This window comes from Bos grunniens, chromosome 3 (assembly GCF_055505025.1).
Source record: "Bos grunniens cultivar Pamir isolate PY7600 chromosome 3, Bosgru_T2T1.0, whole genome shotgun sequence".
Taxonomy (NCBI): Eukaryota; Metazoa; Chordata; class Mammalia; order Artiodactyla; family Bovidae; genus Bos; species Bos grunniens.
Genome location: NC_141167.1, coordinates 29,019,448 through 29,036,576, shown reverse-complemented (window position 1 = coordinate 29,036,576; position 17,129 = coordinate 29,019,448). Strand labels below are relative to the sequence as shown.

The 17,129-nt window shown below is 44.7% G+C and overlaps 1 protein-coding gene across 14 annotated transcripts in view; it reads left to right on the top strand.

Moving 5' to 3' along the window:
• The window catches only part of YIPF1 (Yip1 domain family member 1), a 40,040-nt gene extending 24,249 nt beyond the window's left edge, over positions 1-15,791 (top strand). For 2 of the 14 annotated variants that reach the window (XM_086389276.1, XM_086389330.1), the window contains 2 exons: positions 1,193-1,323; positions 15,394-15,791. In XM_086389276.1, coding sequence (XP_086245402.1) covers positions 1,193-1,282 — 90 coding nt within the window. In that variant the 3' untranslated portion in view covers positions 1,283-1,323; positions 15,394-15,791. Of the gene's footprint in view, positions 1-1,192; positions 1,324-3,450; positions 6,781-11,915; positions 12,748-13,157; positions 13,890-15,393 lie in introns of those variants that run through there. The other 12 variants (XM_086389261.1, XM_086389315.1, XM_086389255.1 and 9 more) reach the window with 8 other exon arrangements.
• Positions 15,792-17,129: the final 1,338 nt, after the last annotated feature.

Below are 17,129 nucleotides of genomic sequence, written 5' to 3'. Positions count from 1 at the left end.
TTGCATCCTGGGGGCGTCTTGGCCCAGAGCACGTGCGAGATAACTGGAGGGGTCAAACGCGAGCAGTGTGGGCTGGCCTCTGCTCGGGTTAGTGCCATTCTTCTCCTTCTTCAGAAAGCAGAGCTGCTGGAAGTGGCTCTGGGGAGGAAGGCTTTCAAAACTAATAGCATTTCTCCAGGAAGGTGACAAACTAGAGGGAGTCTGCAGCTAGAAACTTTTTGAAATGGACTGTTGAAGCGCTAACTTGAAATAGAAAGTGCCTTGGGGAAACTCCAGTGCGATGTGTTGGCGCCCCCTTCTGGCTGATAGAGGGTAGAGCTGGTGAGATGGTTCCTACTGATTTTTTATCTTTTTCACCTTCCTGAGGTCCCTGCTGCAGGCAGGAATGAAGCGCAGGCGGTGGTCACGGATTTATTAATGGGTTCACCTGTCCTTCGAACAACCCTCATTCAAGGCTATGAGACTGGTATTTTCCTGGGCTCACATTAGGCTTCTCAGACACCAAAACAGGTGGGAAGATCCTCCTTAATGTTTTCCAGTCTTCCACCTCCTTCTGATTTTTGACAGTTAAATTGTAGATGGTGAGTGGAAGCACTTATCAAACCTTTCATTTCCAGGCTGAAGAATTAAGAGGTAGAGGCTGCCTAGCACTTTCTTTGAAAGGTCTTTAGAGGGAGCCGACTGGTTTAGCAGCAGCCTGTCTTGGTTCAGTTCATTAAGTATTGATTGTTTATATAGTGTGCCAGGCCCTACATGAGGGGCTGGCGATGCAGAGACAAGAAGGACATGGTCTTCGGAGGAGAGACTGTGGTGATGAACAACTTGAGCTTTGTAGTTGGAAAGACGGACCAGTGAGTCCTGCCTGCATCTCTTGCTGCCATGTGTGCCTGATCAAATGACAGCCTCCCTGAGCCTCAGTTTCTTCATCTGTCAGATGAGAGTAATGAGAACAACCCCACCAGACTGTTAGGAAGATTGAGTCATAGGTAGCAAGTGCTTAATAAATGGTAGCAAACATTTAAAAGGCGTGCAGTCGAGTACAAGACAGAAATAGAGACAGTTCAGTGATGACCAGAGTGGTGGGGGAAATGTAGGGGCCATGAGAGCCCAGAAGAGCTCTTAGCGTGGAGTCTAGGACATTGACCTGGACCATTATTTTTTAACTCTCCTCCTGGGTCTCCCTTTCCTGCAGGCCTACTTTTTTGATGCACCAGAGATGGACCATCTCCTAACAAGCACAGCTGCCCCAAACCAAACAGTTGTAGCAGCCAAGTCCAGCTAAAGAGGAAAGCAAGAGAGTATCTTTCATCTTCTCGCTGTGAGGTACAGTAACAATGGGCAGGGATGTCAGTCCTGTTGTTAACATCAAACATCAAGAGGCCCGGACCCTTTTATCCATCAGCATGATCCAGTGTGGTGTGTGTGCACACGCGTGTCCATGTGTATGTCCCTCTTGCTGAGGCTTCAGTGGGAAAGTCTACTCATTTGGCTTTATCCATTTGGGAAACTTGACTGAGCGACTAACACTTTCACTTTCACTCATCTGTCTTTATCCATTTGGGAAACACAAGCTCCCAGATTCTTCTGTAAGAGGAGTTCCTGCTTTTTGGCTCCAGCATCTTCTCTACTCCCTGTCCCCTCTCCAACAGCACAATATAGATTTATTCCATTTGATTACAGTCTGATGGTTCTCTCCAGTTTCTCTGTGACTTGTCAGGCTGGCCTCAGACCCTGAGTATGACCTCTCTTTAATTACTCATGCAGTTCTCTGAAGGTTACCAGTTCTCATGCCTGGTTTGTTTTCTGGCCTCTTTGATGATTCCACTGTCGGTGGTTAGCCTAGGGTGTCAGAGTACAGGAAGAAGACCCCGATCCTCCTCGGCTGGTCTCTCGCCTCCCCCTCCCACTCCTCAGTATTCCGAGCCTGCAGCCTTGCTGAGTTGCTGCCATCACCGGAACGCATCCTGCCTTTGCACTAGCCAACCTAGTCATCTGAACTGTTCCTTCCCTTCCAGCAGTCATTGCTTACCTTGTGATCCCATTACGCTCTCTATTATATGTCACTTTTTAAAAAGATTTTTTTGGACCATTTTTAAAGTCTTTATTGAATTTGTTATAATATTGCTTCTCTTCTGGATTTTTGGCCACAAGGCATGTGGAATCTTAGTTCCCCGACCAGGGATCAAACCTGCACCACCTGCATTTTGAAGGGGAAGTCTTTTTTTCTTTTTAATTGGAGTACAGTGGCTTTACAGTGTTGTGTTAATTTCTGCCATGCAGCACAGTGGGTCAGCTGTACATATACATATATCCCCTCTTCTTGGAGTCTGTCTGCCACAGGCACATACCTGCAGTGAGAGGTGTATATTTGAAGCATTTACAAGGACTGTTGTCAATCCATGTAGTAACTATTAAAGCTTAATTCCTTACTTTTTAATGAAAGAAATATTCATAGACGTTCTATTTTCCTTCCACTACCTCAGTGGGTTGTTTTTTGGAACCCACTGCCTTAGAATGAACATGTGGTAGCTTGTTTGCATAACTATTAAGTTGTCTGCATGCTTGTCCAGCTCATCCTGCAAATGGACTCCATTAACTGTTAGCAGAGAAAGCCTCAGGGCAGGATCTGAGGTCCACGGGGAAGGAACTCTGTTTCACTCACACTCCCAGGTCTTGGCTTAATGCCCACCTGGCACAGACAGAGCAAATGCTTCATTACTGTTGAGTAGATGGAGGTGACTTTGTAGGATTCAGGCAAGAGTCAGGATATGGGCTTTTACCCAGAGGTGTCTTGGCTTGCTGAGTCCTGGATCACCATTTACACTCTCACTTGAAGTTTATTTGAGGCACTGGGGACCTAGATAATCAGCTACAGTCTGCCTCAAGGCACCTTGGTCCATGGGTAAAACAGCTCATCAGATAAGGACCAGGCGGTGGGCCAGGCTCTGTGAGAAGTGCCATGGCCAAGCTGTTAGTTGATGGGCACTGTGGGAGCACAGAAACACTGGCTCACTTGGCCTGGGGGAAGACTTCACAGAGAGGGTCTTGCTTGAGCAGAAGCAACTGATTGCCCGTTTTTCGGAAGAGCAGTTGGCTTCCCGTGGTTTTTGGGAGACTGAAGATGCAGGCCATTCACTGAGACACTACCATGTGCTGTGGACTCACATCACCTCGAGCAAGGAAACCTGAGCTCAGCTGCAGAGGGACAGAGGTGGAGGACACATAGCTGTCTGGCTGTCTGCCTCGCCTCGGAACACCTGACATCGACCTGGAGAGGGGCTCTCGCAGCCTGCTCCTGGGCTGGGACTTCAGTTCCTTCATACAGTTTGGTTATGATGTCTCCAGACCAAGTGTCCCAGGCGCTGTCAACCTTAAGAGAGTCAGAAGCTGGCATCTGGGAAGAGCCTAGCCCTCAGGGCCCTTGCTGACCCCCCATCCTGATTTTCACAGGTTCGATGTCTCTGGGCTTTGCTCACATCTGTGAACTTGGGTGTCAGTGTCTCCGTTTGGGTATCCAGTCTCTAACCACTTCTACAGCCCTCTGCTCTACCAGCTGAACTGTCGAAGGGTGCTGGTGTCAAGTCTCTAAATGAGATAGTGACAAACAGTTTCTTTGGAGCCTCCCTGGCAGAAGCACCAGTTGCGTTGTCAATGAGAAGGGCTGCCCAGAGCCCTGAACCCTGCAGATTTATGAGCTGACTGTGCCTCCCACTGTAATCTCTGGACTCCCAGCTTTCAGGAAAAGGAATGACTTTTTATCTTGCAGATAACCTTCCTCGTGTAAATCTGTGCATCGGAGGGCTTAGCCTGAAAGGAATTGCTGGGAGAGCATTAACCCCTTCTCTCCCTGGAACCTCAGGATCATAGAGGAGCCTCCGTTACTTGTAATCAGGGACGCTACCCCTACATAAGTCATCGGGATATTTTAAAGAACATTTTACTTTCTTCTTTCCTTCCTTCCTTCCTATTTTATATTTATCAGGTGGTTCAGATGGTAAAGAATCCGCCTGCAATGCAGGAGACCTGGGTTCAATCCCTGGATTGGGAAGATCCCCTGGAGGAGGGCATGGCAACCCACTCCAGTATTTTTGCCTGGAGAATCCTCATGGACAGGGGAGCCTGGCGGGCTGCAGTCCATGGGGTTACAAAGAGTTGGACATGACTGAGTGACTAAGCACACAGCACATCACCTTAGAGCCAGTGCCATTTCTTCTCTGAGCCAGGACCCTGGTGAACCTAGGGAATCTTACTTTGGCTTGAGGGATGGAGTGTCTGAAGGACCGAATCCAGACTGGGACTGCCTTCCCAGGGGCAATGACAAGTGGTTCTATCCAGAGGAGGGCGACTGGCATATAATTATACTGCTGTGTGATATGGGCTTTATTAAGAGATGAGCAGAGGGCTTCAGGAAACTCCTTTGTAATTAAAACCCTCCTGATTTGATACCCAGGGTTTATATGCAATTATCCTTTCACTCACTCATGTCAAGAGTTCATTTCATAAGCCAAAACTTCAAATGTTTTTACTAGGTTTATACACATCCGTTCTTTTATTCTGAAATCAGCTTTAACTCAGTGCTATAATCCCCTTTAACACAGCATCCAAACTGCATGATTTCACAGCATAGCTAATATTAGCATAGCTAATTCTTTTCCACACCACGTCTGCAGTGTCCCTTCCCAGAGAAGCCATTTTCAATTCCTGGGCTATTTCTTTCTCAGTTTTCTTCTTTGTTCCCTTTCTTTGAGGAAAGTTGGAAGAACCTGCAATGGCAAGTGGGTCAACACAATAACGTTTTATTCTTTTATTTGATTTATTTAGTGGAAAATGTGTTGTTGTTGTTCAGTCACTAAGTTGTGTCTGACTCTTTGCGACCCCATGGACTGTAGCACTCCAGGCTGTTCTGTCCTCCACTATCTCCCAGAGTTTGCCCAAATTCATGTCCATTGAGTTGGTGATGCTATCTAACCATCTCATCCTCTCCTGTCCCTTTCTTCTTTTGCCTTCAATCTTTCCCAGCATCAGGGTCTTTTCCAGTGAGTTAGCTCTTCACATCAAGTGGCCCAAGTATTAAAACTTCAGCTTCAGCATCAGTCCTTCCAGTGAATACTCCGGGTTGATTTTCTTTAAGATTGACTGGTTTGATCTTCTTGCAGCTCAAAGGACCCTCAAGAGTCTTCTCCAGCACAGCAATTCAAAAGCATCAATTCTTCAGCCCTAAGCCTTCTTTATGGACCAACTCTCACATCCATACATGACTAATGGAAAAACCATAGCTTTGACCATATGGACCTTTGTTGGCAATGGTGATACCTCTGCTTTTGAATATGCTGTCTAGGTTGGTCATAGCTTTCCTTCCAAGGAGCAAGTGTCTTTTCATTTCATGGCTGCAGTCACCGTCCGCAGTGATTTTGGAGTCCAAGAAAATAAAATCTGTCACTGTTTCCTCTTTCTCCCCTTCTACTTGCCATGAAGTGATGGAACTGGATAACTGGATGCCATGATCTTGGTTTTTTTTAATGTTGAGGTTTAAGCTGGCATTTTCACTCTCCTCTTTCACTCTCATAGACTGAATTGTATAATGAATCCCTAAGTACCCTTCCCCTCTTTTACTTTCAACAGTTGTCAACTCACAGCCAGTCTTGTCTCATCCATATACCCATATATTCTCCATCTCTTTCCCCTGTATTGTTTGGAAGCAACTCTAGAACATCCTGTTCTTTCATACATAAACATTTATATTCTGTATCTATAAAAGATACTCTTTTCAGGGACTTCCCTGGTAGTCTAGTGGTTAGGATTCTGCACTTTGAATGACATGAACCTGGGTTTGATCCCTGGCCAGGGAACTAGATCCTACAAGCCACATAGTGTGGCCAAAAATAAACATAAAAGGCTAAAACAATCTTAAAAAAAAAAAAAAATATATATATATATGTATGTATATATATGCGTATATATATATGTATATGTGTATATATATACGCACACGCACACTCTTTTCAAAACCTAGCTATAGTACCATAATCACATTTTAAAAATCATAATTATTTAATATCAAATACATTCAGTGTTTGAATTTCATATTGCAATTGGGTAGTGTATCTCTCAAATGCCTTTTATTTGTTTTTAAAGTTATTTATGTATGTATCTGATGGCACTGGCTTTTCACTGCAGCAGGCAGGGCCTCTGGTCTTCTTTGTGGCACACAGGATGTTTTAGTTGCAACATGTGGGGTCTGGTTCCCTGACCAGGGATCAAACCCAAACCCCCTGCATTGGGAATGTGGAGTCTTAGCCACTAGACCACCTTAAATGGGAAGGCACCTTAAAAGCCTTTTTTTTTCCTTTTTAATTGCAGGATAATTGCCTTTAAATGCCTTTTAAATTATAGAGTTCTATTCCATCTCTCTCTTTCTCTTTCCTTTTGCCATTTATTTGTTGAAAGCTCATTTATCGTGTATTTTGCTGATTGTTTCTCCATGGTTATCATTTAACATATAACTCTGTCCTCTGTTTTCTGTGAATTGATGGTTGTATCTAAAGGTTTGATCAGATTCAGATATGATTTTTTGGCAAGACTACTTGATGTGTGCTGTAAAATTCTTCCATCCATAAACTCATAATGTCTAATTATCTCTCTGTTTGATATTAGAAGCCATTAATAAGCTATGCTTAGATTCATTGATTCAGTAGGAGTTTTAAAACAATCATATTTCAATTCTATCTTTCTTCCTTTATTAACTAGAATATTTCTTTAATAAAAATTTCCTTTCATCTGTTTGGGTGTCCATTGATACAGTTTATGTATAAGAAAAGCAAGATAAATGATTGTTTTCTTTTTTACCTGCTTTCAAAATTGTAGTTGGTTCACTAGGACTCTGCAGCAATGACCAATTAGCTTCAGGCCATTGCAAATATTATGCTTACTGATGCTCAGATTGTCCTATATTTGGACACCAGTTGGCCCCTGGGTCTTGTTGGCACACTCTAGGAGTCTCTGTTAACTGCCTTGCTGTCTGTTATAACCAAATGTTCTCGGCTCATTTGAACTTTTCCTGTTCCAGACCCAGACTGAGCCATTTCTCTAAGGACTCCTGGTTCCATTCAGTGGGGAATGGAATTTTCAGGTCACAATCTGGATGCTAGTGTTGCTCGTTGCAACTGGCTTGGTCATTGTTTTCAGGCCTTTTCAGTGTGTATGGCTGTTGTTTGCTTGATGGAACATATGTGAGTTCATACTGATACTTCCAATTCCTGTTCAGTGCTACAGAGTTCTTACTAAATTGCTTTTATCATGTATTCACATCTCCTTTCTCCTGTGTTGAAGATTTCACTTCTCACTGATACCATTGGTGATAGAATTGGACTGCCACATAAGTGTGTGCTCAGGTGCTCAGGTGCTCAGTAGTGTCCGACTCTGCGGCCCTATGGACTGCAGCCCGCCAGGCTCTTCTGTCCGTGGGATTCTCCAGGCAAGAACACTAGAGTAGGTTGCCATTTCTTCCTCCAGGGGATCTCCTGACCCAGGAAATGAACCCAAGTCTCCTGCATCTCCTGCATTGGCAGGTGGATTCTTTACCACTGCACCACTTGGGAAACCCCTCACATAAGTACTTACCTGTTTATCTACCGTGCACTCATAATAATCTAGTAATAAAAGTTCCAAACTACCTTTAATTACTGGAAATGTTACTTTAAAATCTTTGAAGGGAAATCCCTGGCAGTCCAGTGGGTAGGACTCAGTGCTTTCACTGCTGGGGCCCAGGTTCAATCCCTGGCTGGGGAACTAGGATCCCACAAACTGTGCAGCATGGCGTAAAAAAGATTAAAAAATTAAAATAAAATATTTGAAGTTTTTTAAGTTCTAGAGTATGCTTTTTCCTCCCTTGTCTGCTTGGAAACTTCCCATTTATTCTTCAGGACCTACTTTAGATATTCTATCCTTGATGAAGTTTTGCTTTACTTCTCCAGATAATATTACTTACTTATTTCTCTGGGCTGTGGTAGAGCTCTTTGTATGTTTCTCTTTTATGGCCATTTTCTTATTAACTGTGATTTCATAGACTGAGAGTTCCTTGAGGTCAGAGATTTATTTACCATTATAGCCCCAGCACTCAGCAGGCATTTGGGGAAAGCTTGATTTTGAACAAGGGAGGATTATATACATACCACATGGCATTCAAAACTTGGATCATTTGCCAAGTTGCTTGGAAACTCTTGTTGTTCATTGAGGACTGGGCCACTGGTGAATAATGGAGATAGGTCTTTACCTTCCCAGATTTTACAGCCCAATGAATTCTTCTTTTTTTAATTTATTTGGCTGCTCCGAGTCTTAGTTGCAGCACACAGGCTCTTTGATCTTTGTTGTAGCATGTGGGATCTAGTTCCCTGACCAGGGATTGAATCCCCAGGCCTACCCTCTGAGTTGAGAGCAGGGAGTCTTAGCCACTGGACCACCAGGAAAGTCCCCTACAGTCCAACTTTATATGTCCTGCATCACACAGACTAGCAGGCCTTGCTAAGTTAAAGAGAGAATCATGACTTTGGGAACTTCTGATTAGAATACCTCAGATGAGGCAGTGGTCTGACATTGTCCAGCTTGGATGCAAGGATGGGGCCAGGAGGGGAGCAGGGCATGCCACAGAGGGGCTACCACAGTGGGAGCCAGAAGTGACCGGGAGTCAAGTCTTAGGCCTGAAAGTGGCGAAGGAGTCCTGGCTGATGGTGACATTGTGGACCACATCTTGCCCAAAAGGTATCTTACTTGCTATCCTCAGCCTAAGTGCCAGGAATTCCAGCCTCTGCCCCACAGGCCACCTAGTAACAGTTAGTAGTGGGAGGAGGGAATTTTCTGTCTTCATGTCATTGTCCAGTCTTGACATTAATTTGGAACAGACAGCTAGAAAGATGAGAAAAACAGAATTTTTCATGACTTCCCTGTGGGCTGGCTTGTCCTTACCTTTACTAGGCATTTCAGAACCCAACGCTGATGTTTACCAGAAGGCCAATCAGGACTTTAGGTTCTGTCCTTCCATCACATTATACCATTCACCCTTCTCCAACCACTTTTTACAGCTATTTGGTTGGCAACTTTTCCCTTTTCTAGAGCAGGTAGATTTAGGCAGGTCTGCCCTGCCTCAGCATCACCTTTGTGGTGTGCTTAAATGCTGACCCTGATTGTGACGTTTCCCCTGATGAGGTCCTCAGGGAGGCCTGGCTCATTCTCTTAGGAGGAAGGCCATGCATTAGGAACCCCTCTCTGCCACATTCCTTCATCTTTCCTGGGTTTGACCATATCTCTACCTGTCTTTCCAAGTTCCCATTTCTTGCAAATCCTCAACCAAGCGTACCAACAGATGCCACAAATTCATCATGTTCAAAACCAAACTCATCTGCCCAACTACTAAATCTTCTTACATTTTCCTGTCTTAGTGAATGGCACTACCATCCACTCCTGACTCCAGACCAGGTTTGATTCTTTATCATGCCCTTTCGTTGTACCCGGCTTCCCTGGTGGCTCAGATGGTAAAGCGTCTGCCTGCAATGCGGGAGACCTGGGTTCGATTCCCTGGGTCGGGAAGATCCCCTGGAGAAGAAAATGGCAACCCACTCCAGTACTCTTGCCTGGAAAATCCCATGGATGGAGGAGCCTGCTGCTAAGTCACTTCAGTCGTGTCCGACTCTGTGCAACCCCATAGACAGCAGCCCACCAGGCTCCCCTGTCCCTGGGATTCTCCAGGCAAGAACACTGGAGTGGGTTGCCATTTCCTTCTCCAATGCATGAAAGTGAAAAGTGAAAATGAAGTTGCTCAGTCGTGTCTGACTCTTAGCAACCCCATGGACTGCAGCCTACCAGGCTCCTCCACCCTTGGGATTTTCCAGGCAAGAGTACTGGAGTGGGGTGCCATTGCCTTCTCCGAGTAGGCTACAGTCTATAGGGTCCCAAAGAGTCAGACATTACTGAGCGACTTCTCTTTTCATTGTACCTTGCATAAATTATGTTTTATATATTTGCTTATCCCATAGTTTCCCCTGCTGGACTGTAATTTTCTTCAGAGTTAGAACCATGTTTGCCTTATTATCGTTGTATCCAGTGCCTGGCACATGAGTCCTCCATCAGTATTTGTTGGATAAATTAAGAAATCTACCGAGGAATTTCCTGGTGGTCCAAGGGTTAGGACTCTGTACTTTCACTGCTGAGGGCCCAGGTTCAATGCCCAGTCAGGGAACTAAGATTCCGTAAGCCACAAAAAAGAAATCTACCTAGCCACTCAAGCTAGAAACCTCAGCATCAATGTAGATTCCTTCCTCTTATCATCCACATCTTATCTGCCAGCAGGACTTGTCTATGCTACCTTGGAAATATTTCTCAAATCTGCCCTATTAGTACCATACCCAGCATTAAGGACCTGATCATCTCACATCTAGACTATGGTAATAGCTTGATGGGTTTCTCTGTCTCATTTCTTTTCCTCCTTCTGATTTATCCTATATGTAGCTCAGTCGTGTCCGACACTTTGTGATTCCATGGACTGTAGCCATGGAATTCTCCAGTTAAGAATACTGGAGTGGGTTGCTGTTCCCTTCCAGGGGATCTTCCCGACCCAGGGATTGACCCAGACTCCCACATTGCAGGCAGATTCTTCACCTGCTGAGCCACCAGTGTGTGTTATGTAGCTATGAGAGTCTTTAAAATTTATAAATCTGACTGAGCCTTTGACTACATCACTCTTATACCTAAAAACTAATTTTTTTTTTTTGGCCTCCTGTCATCTAAATAAGAAAACCCAAACTCCCTGTATTGCCACAAACTACCCCTAATCTACTTATCCCGCCTCATATCCTGCCATTGTCCCCTGTATAGCCTTAAGCTTGTCGTTGTTCAGTTGCTTAGTCGTGTCCGACTCTTTGCAACAACATGGACTGCAGCACACCAGGCTTCCTTGTCCTTCACCATCTCCTGGAGCTTGCTCAAACTCATGTCTATTGAGTTGGTGATGCCATCCAACCATGTCATCCTCTGTTGACCCCTCTCACCCTGCCTTCCATCTTTGCCAGCATCAGGGTCTTTTCTAATGAGTCAGCTCTTCACATCAGGTGGCCGAAGTATTGAAGCTTCAGCTTCAGCACCAGTCTTTCCAATGAATATTCAGGTTTGATTTCCTTTAGGACTGACTGGTTTGATCTCCTTGCTATCCAAGGGACTTGCAGGAGTCTTCTCCAGCACCACAGTTTGAAGGCATCAACTCTTTGGCGCTCAACCTTTTTTATTGTCCAGCTTTCACATCTGTACATGATTACTGGAAAAACCATAGCTTTGACTAGATAGACCTCTGTTGGAAAAATAATGTCTCTGCTCTTTAATATGCTGTCTAGGTTGGTCATAGCTTTTCTTCCAAGGAGCAAGCGTCTTGTAATTTCATGGCTACAGTCACCATCTGCAGTGATTTTGGAGCCTAAGAAAATAAAGTCTGTCACTGTTTCCATTGTTTCCCCATCTATTTGCTGTGAAGTGATGGGACTGGATACCCTGATCTTAGTTTTCTGAATGTTGAGCTTTAAGCCAACTTTTTCACTCTCCTCTTTCACTTTCATCAAGAGGCTCTTCAGTTCTTCTTCACTTTCTGCCGTAAGGATGGTATCATCTGCATATCTGAGGTTATTGATATTTCTCCTGGCAATCTTGATTCCAGCTTGTGTTTAAATAAACACAGTCATCTCTCAGCTCCTAAATCTTTTTATGTCCCTCCGTATTTCTTTTTATTTTCTTTTTGACTGTGTGTGCAGCATGTGGGGTCTTAGTTCCATGACCAGGGATCAAACTTGTGCACCCTGCAGTGGAAGTGTGGAGTCTTAACCACTGGACCACCAGGAAAGTCCCTTCCATATTTTCTTTTATCTTTTCTTCTCTAGCACCAAACAGAGCAGTCACAAAGAAGAATTTGAGGAGACTGGGTGAAGGTAGCTTTGGGATCTGTGTCCGAGGAAGTCACTGGGTTTCCAAAGAAATGGAGAAAAACTTTAAAATGTCATCTCTGATCTAGCAGTAAGTCTTCCCTGTAACCTGTAAATCAGGACTCAAAGCTCTAGGCTTGGAGAGCTGGTGGCTGCAGACTGCTCTGGTGTCGAAGTTATCTCTCTGAATCCTTCCTGTATTGGGGGAACCTTTGTCTTGAGAGTGACTCTTTTTGCTCTTCAGTTCTCTTCGATGGGTTTTGGAGTGTGGCTCTTTTGGACATGGCATCCACTGTAGAAAAGCAGAACAACCAAAGCCATCAGGAAGATGGATGGAATGGCCCCAACACCCAACATCTGGGTGGTGCCACACTGAAGCCTGATCATCTCCTATTTAACAAACAAGAGTTAGATGTGGTTGAGACTCATGTCATTCAGCTCTTCGTTATGCTGTTGGTTGTCATTGTGACTGTGCGCTGATTTGGGGAGAAATACAAGGGGGTGGGAGGCTACTTTGGCGCCTGGCATTTGCTTCTCACAGTCACGTGGTGTGCTTCACATTAGGCACGCCCTTAATCCCTGAGATGGTTCCATCCTAACTGGGGTGCTTTTCTCTGGCTTGTGTACAGATTACCCAGATGAGCCGCTGCTCCCCTTGCCATCCTCAAGTGGCTAAACAGTGTGAACTTTGGTTTGGATTCATAGTGAGTCTGAAAATTTGTCTTTGGTGACCTGACTGTGGGCAGCTGAATCTAATGGTTGCAAAATAAATACAAAATGCAAATAATAATGTCTGTGTCTGTACTTTATGACTTTGACCTCAGCTTCTTTGATGTTTTACTGTCAGCCTGCGGCGGGCTGCTGGGAGTCTTGACTTCACGTGCTAACTTTTGGGGTGTTGGGGTTAGAATGAACATCAGAATTTTTCCTCCTCTAAGTATTGAACAGTGCTTACCAGGACTTTCCTAGTGGTCCAGTGGCTAGGACTCCACGCTCTCAGTGCAGGGGGCCCAGGTTCGATAATACCTGGTCAAGGAACTAGATCCCACATGCCTCAACTTAGGGTGCGCGTGCTGCAACTGAAGATCTCATGTGCTGTGCCTAAGGCTTGGTGCAGCCAAGTAAATAGATATTAAAAAAGAAAAGAACATGTTTACCTATTACCTATTTTGACATACACATTTTGGAAAATTCTTTTAGAGCCCTCTGAGCGCCTCTTCTGGGTGGCATTGCTTCCTGTCTAGAGTTCATGAAAGGGAGAAACCAGTGACACCTCAAAGACACTTTTTTTATACTTTGTGTTCAAAATGCATACCACACACACCTGATTTCTGCCGGGTCAGGACTGCTGGCTGCCCTCTGTCTCTGTTGTCTTCTTCGGCACCGGAGTCCCCGTTTATTTGTTTGTTGCGTCATGTGTCTGCAAGACAACTGCAAAGACGCATTTAGAGTTAAAAGGCTGAAGATGCAGGTCATCTCCTTGGATTGCAAGGAGCTCAAACCAGTCAATCCTAAAGGAAATCAACCCTGAATATTCACTGGAAGGACTGATACTGAAGCTGAAGCTCCAGTACTTTGGCCACCTGATATGAAGAGCCGACTCACTGGAAAAGACCCGGATGCTGGGAAAGATTGAAGGCAGGAGGAAAAGGGGGTGACAGAGGATGAGATGGTTGGATGGCATCACTGACTCGATGGGCATGAGTTTGGGCAAACTCTGGGAGATGGTGAAGGACAGGGAAGCCTGATGTGCTGCAGTCCATGGAGTAGCTAAGAGTTGCATATCACTTAGCGACTGAACAACAACACAGAGATAAAGAAAGCTGTGCACAAATTCAGGCTAATTTAGCTGATTAAGGTCACTTTGGCAAACCTCCTATCAAATGCTGAATGTCACCCCCATTACCTTATTCAACAAATATATTATACACCTACTGTGTGCTGATCACCTTTCTATGTACTGGGGCAGTGAACAAAACAGACAAGGTCCCTGATCTTGTGGATCTGACAGTCCAGTGATCCCTGCTCAAGGGTCACCAGCCTCAGCCTCACCAAGGCAGCCATTCCTTCTGAACTGCTCATGCTGTGAGAAGGGCCTCTTCGGTTTTCACTGGTTGGTCCTAGCACTAACCCTGGGCTCTCAAATCAAGTCTAAGCTTCTTTCCCTTTGATAACTTCAGATGTTTGAAAGCTGCTATTCTGCGCCCCCTGACTTTTCTCCAGCTAAATATTTCTTTTGTCTTCAAGTACTCTTCTAAGAACCTGGCCATCATACTCTCCAGTCACCCTCTGAACTGGTGCCCTGGTTCACTCTTTCTTGAATACTTAACTTCTGCTGCCCAAGGCAGTGATTCTTACACATGTGGATCCTGTGAATTCCCCTGTACAAGCCATCTGTCATCTCTCCTTCCTTTCTCTCACCAAACGTGACAGGATTTTTCTCTTATTGAAGACCAGAAGCATATTGTAAAATAATATTTATATATATTATATATGTAGGTTTCTGTCCCAGTTCCTGACAAAAGCCCCTAAAGCTCTTGTGAATAGGGGTACTAGGAGAATCTTCTGTCCTGATGTTTGGTCTTTGGTACCAGTTCCTGACAGAGAGCCCCTGAGACCCTTGTTTCTTGAGCTATAGAAGTATCTGACAGAACTCCTAAATCTCTTGGAATTTCCTGGGTAGTAGAGCATTTTTGGTTCTAACTAGGAGACTTGGGGGCCCCTGGATGGGGCTGATTACAAGAAAGCAAGCCATGATCAGAAGCCTGGAGCTTTCATCCCTAACCCCCGTTCTCCATAGAGAGGAGAGGGACAAGAAACACAGTTACTAATCAATCATTGACTATCAATTCATGTCAATCTTCATCTATGGATGAAGCCTCCATAAAAATACCCAAAGAACTAGGTGTGGAGAGTTTCTGGTTTGGTGAATACATCCATGTGCTGGGAGGGTGGTGTGCCCCCAAATCCAGGTGGACACAAGCTTCTGCTCCTGGGACCCTTCTAGACCTCACCCTATGTGTCTCTTTATCTGGCCGTTCATTTGCATCCTTTAAAATGTCCTTTGTGTATTAGCCAACAGTAGTAAGTGAACTGTTTTCTTGGGTTCTGTGAGCAAATTATCAAACCAAAAGAGGGGATTGTGGGAACCTCCAATTTATAAGCTGAATCAGGCAGAAGTCATTGGTGTAGAGTCCTATTCCAAGGCCACAGGTTTGTGAGGCCTTGCATCAAGGCCTAAGAAGGGGAGCCTAGAACCAAGGTCACCTCTGAAATTGACTGAGCTCCTTCATAACTGTTGCCAAAGTTGATGTCCCCTGATCATCACCAGCAAGTTTCCTGACCTAATGTGTGTGTATAGTCACTCTGTCATGTCCAACTCTGCAACCCCATGGACTGTAGCCCACCAGCCTTCTCTGTCCTTGGAATTTTCCAGGCAAGAATACTGGAGTGGGTTGCTATTTCCTGCTCCAGGGAATCTTCCCGACCCAGGGATCAAACCTGAGTCTCGTGTCTCCTGCGTTGGCAAGTGGATTCTTTACCATCGTGCCACCTGGGAAGCTCCATATTATTAAAAAATGTCCAGCCTAGTACTCACTCTATAGCACCCTAACCAATCACCTAATGCCAACCTTCCAGCAGGAATTTTCTTTGTCTTGAGGCTATAAACATTGGCTACTAACCCACAAAAAGCGTTGGCTCTCCCTTGAGCCAGCCTGGTGTTCTAACAGTGTCTGGTCAACTTTCCCTGGTCTCAGGAGGTTGGCCCTCTGTGCTTGCAGTTCCCACATCATCTCTGCTGTTTGTTCTTAATAAACTCACTCTCTGCTGAAATGCTCTGTGTCTGGGAATTCTTCTCCAATCTGCCTTCAGACTGCCATGACAGTGGGTAACCTGGGGACCCACTGCTTGCAATTAGCATTAAGACCCTTAACCTGTAGGTCTGCACTAACTCCAGGCAGTTAATATAAAAATTGTTTAATATGGGAAACCCACATATATGGTCACAGAAGTATGGTAAGTGTTCAAGTAAAGAAAAACAGTGAGTTTTTTTCCAGGCACATATAAATATCCAATTTTGATGGGCAAATTAGTTACTACTAAGTATTTTTAAGTGTGAATTTTTAAGTATACATTTTTCCAAAAATATATTTAGAGATTCATTATACAGTGGTCAGAATTTAATTTTTAAGTAAGGATTTTAGACATAACCAGCATCATAAATTAGCACCATCATCTCATGAAAGAGAGGACATTATAATATCAAAGGATCTGGAAGGGCATAATCTCAGTACTAAAAACTTGAATAAATTTCCTTTATGAAAAACCGACTGCTACTTATTCTTTCTCATCTACCAAGTACCAGTGAAAACTTCATGAACCAACCAGCATCACCCTTTAGGAAGCCACTGCCCTTGGGAGCCCCATGTAGCCCTGCAGAACTGCATTCAGCTGTAAAAGAACCCAGAAAAACAGTGGCTTAAACAAATTAGCAGTTTTATTTTTCTCATGTAAATAGAAGTTTGGAAACAGTCTCAGGTTAACATGGCTGCTCCATGAGGCCATCAGGGACTCTGCCTTCTATTTTCTTTCTTTTGTTCAGCAGGCGTTAGCATGAATTTGTCATCATCTGATCCCAATATGCCTGCTTCCTTTTCTAGCAAAGTGGAGGAAGTGAGGAGTCCAGCTCTAAGCTTAAAACCTATGTGTCATATTTCAGACCCAGCCATAGGCAATTATTAATTCATAGCATTACCCACAGCTTCATGGGAAGGTACAGAGCCTGTGCACTGCACCCTCTGAGGGGATCTGCAATCAAGGGCTCTGGCCTCACTCTACCATCACCCCAGCCTTAGCCCAGGCTTCTTATGGGGGGCAGGGGGACCTAGCCATGGCCTCTCTTAGGTGCCTCTGCAGAGACCAACTTACTGGCTGTGGGGTGGTGGGGGGAGGGAAGGGGGCAAGTGTGTGGCCTTGAAATGTTTCCTCCACTCTAAATGTGTAGTACTAAAAAAAAAAAAATGTGTAGTACTTTTCCACTCTCAGCCCTTCTCTGCTCCCTTCTCCCCGCCTCTGGGTATGCAAAAAGGCAGGAGCCTTTTGTTTAGGGATCCTTCAGCAGTGAGACAATCCTGATTATCTGTATTAATCCATCTGACTCTTGCCTGGTAC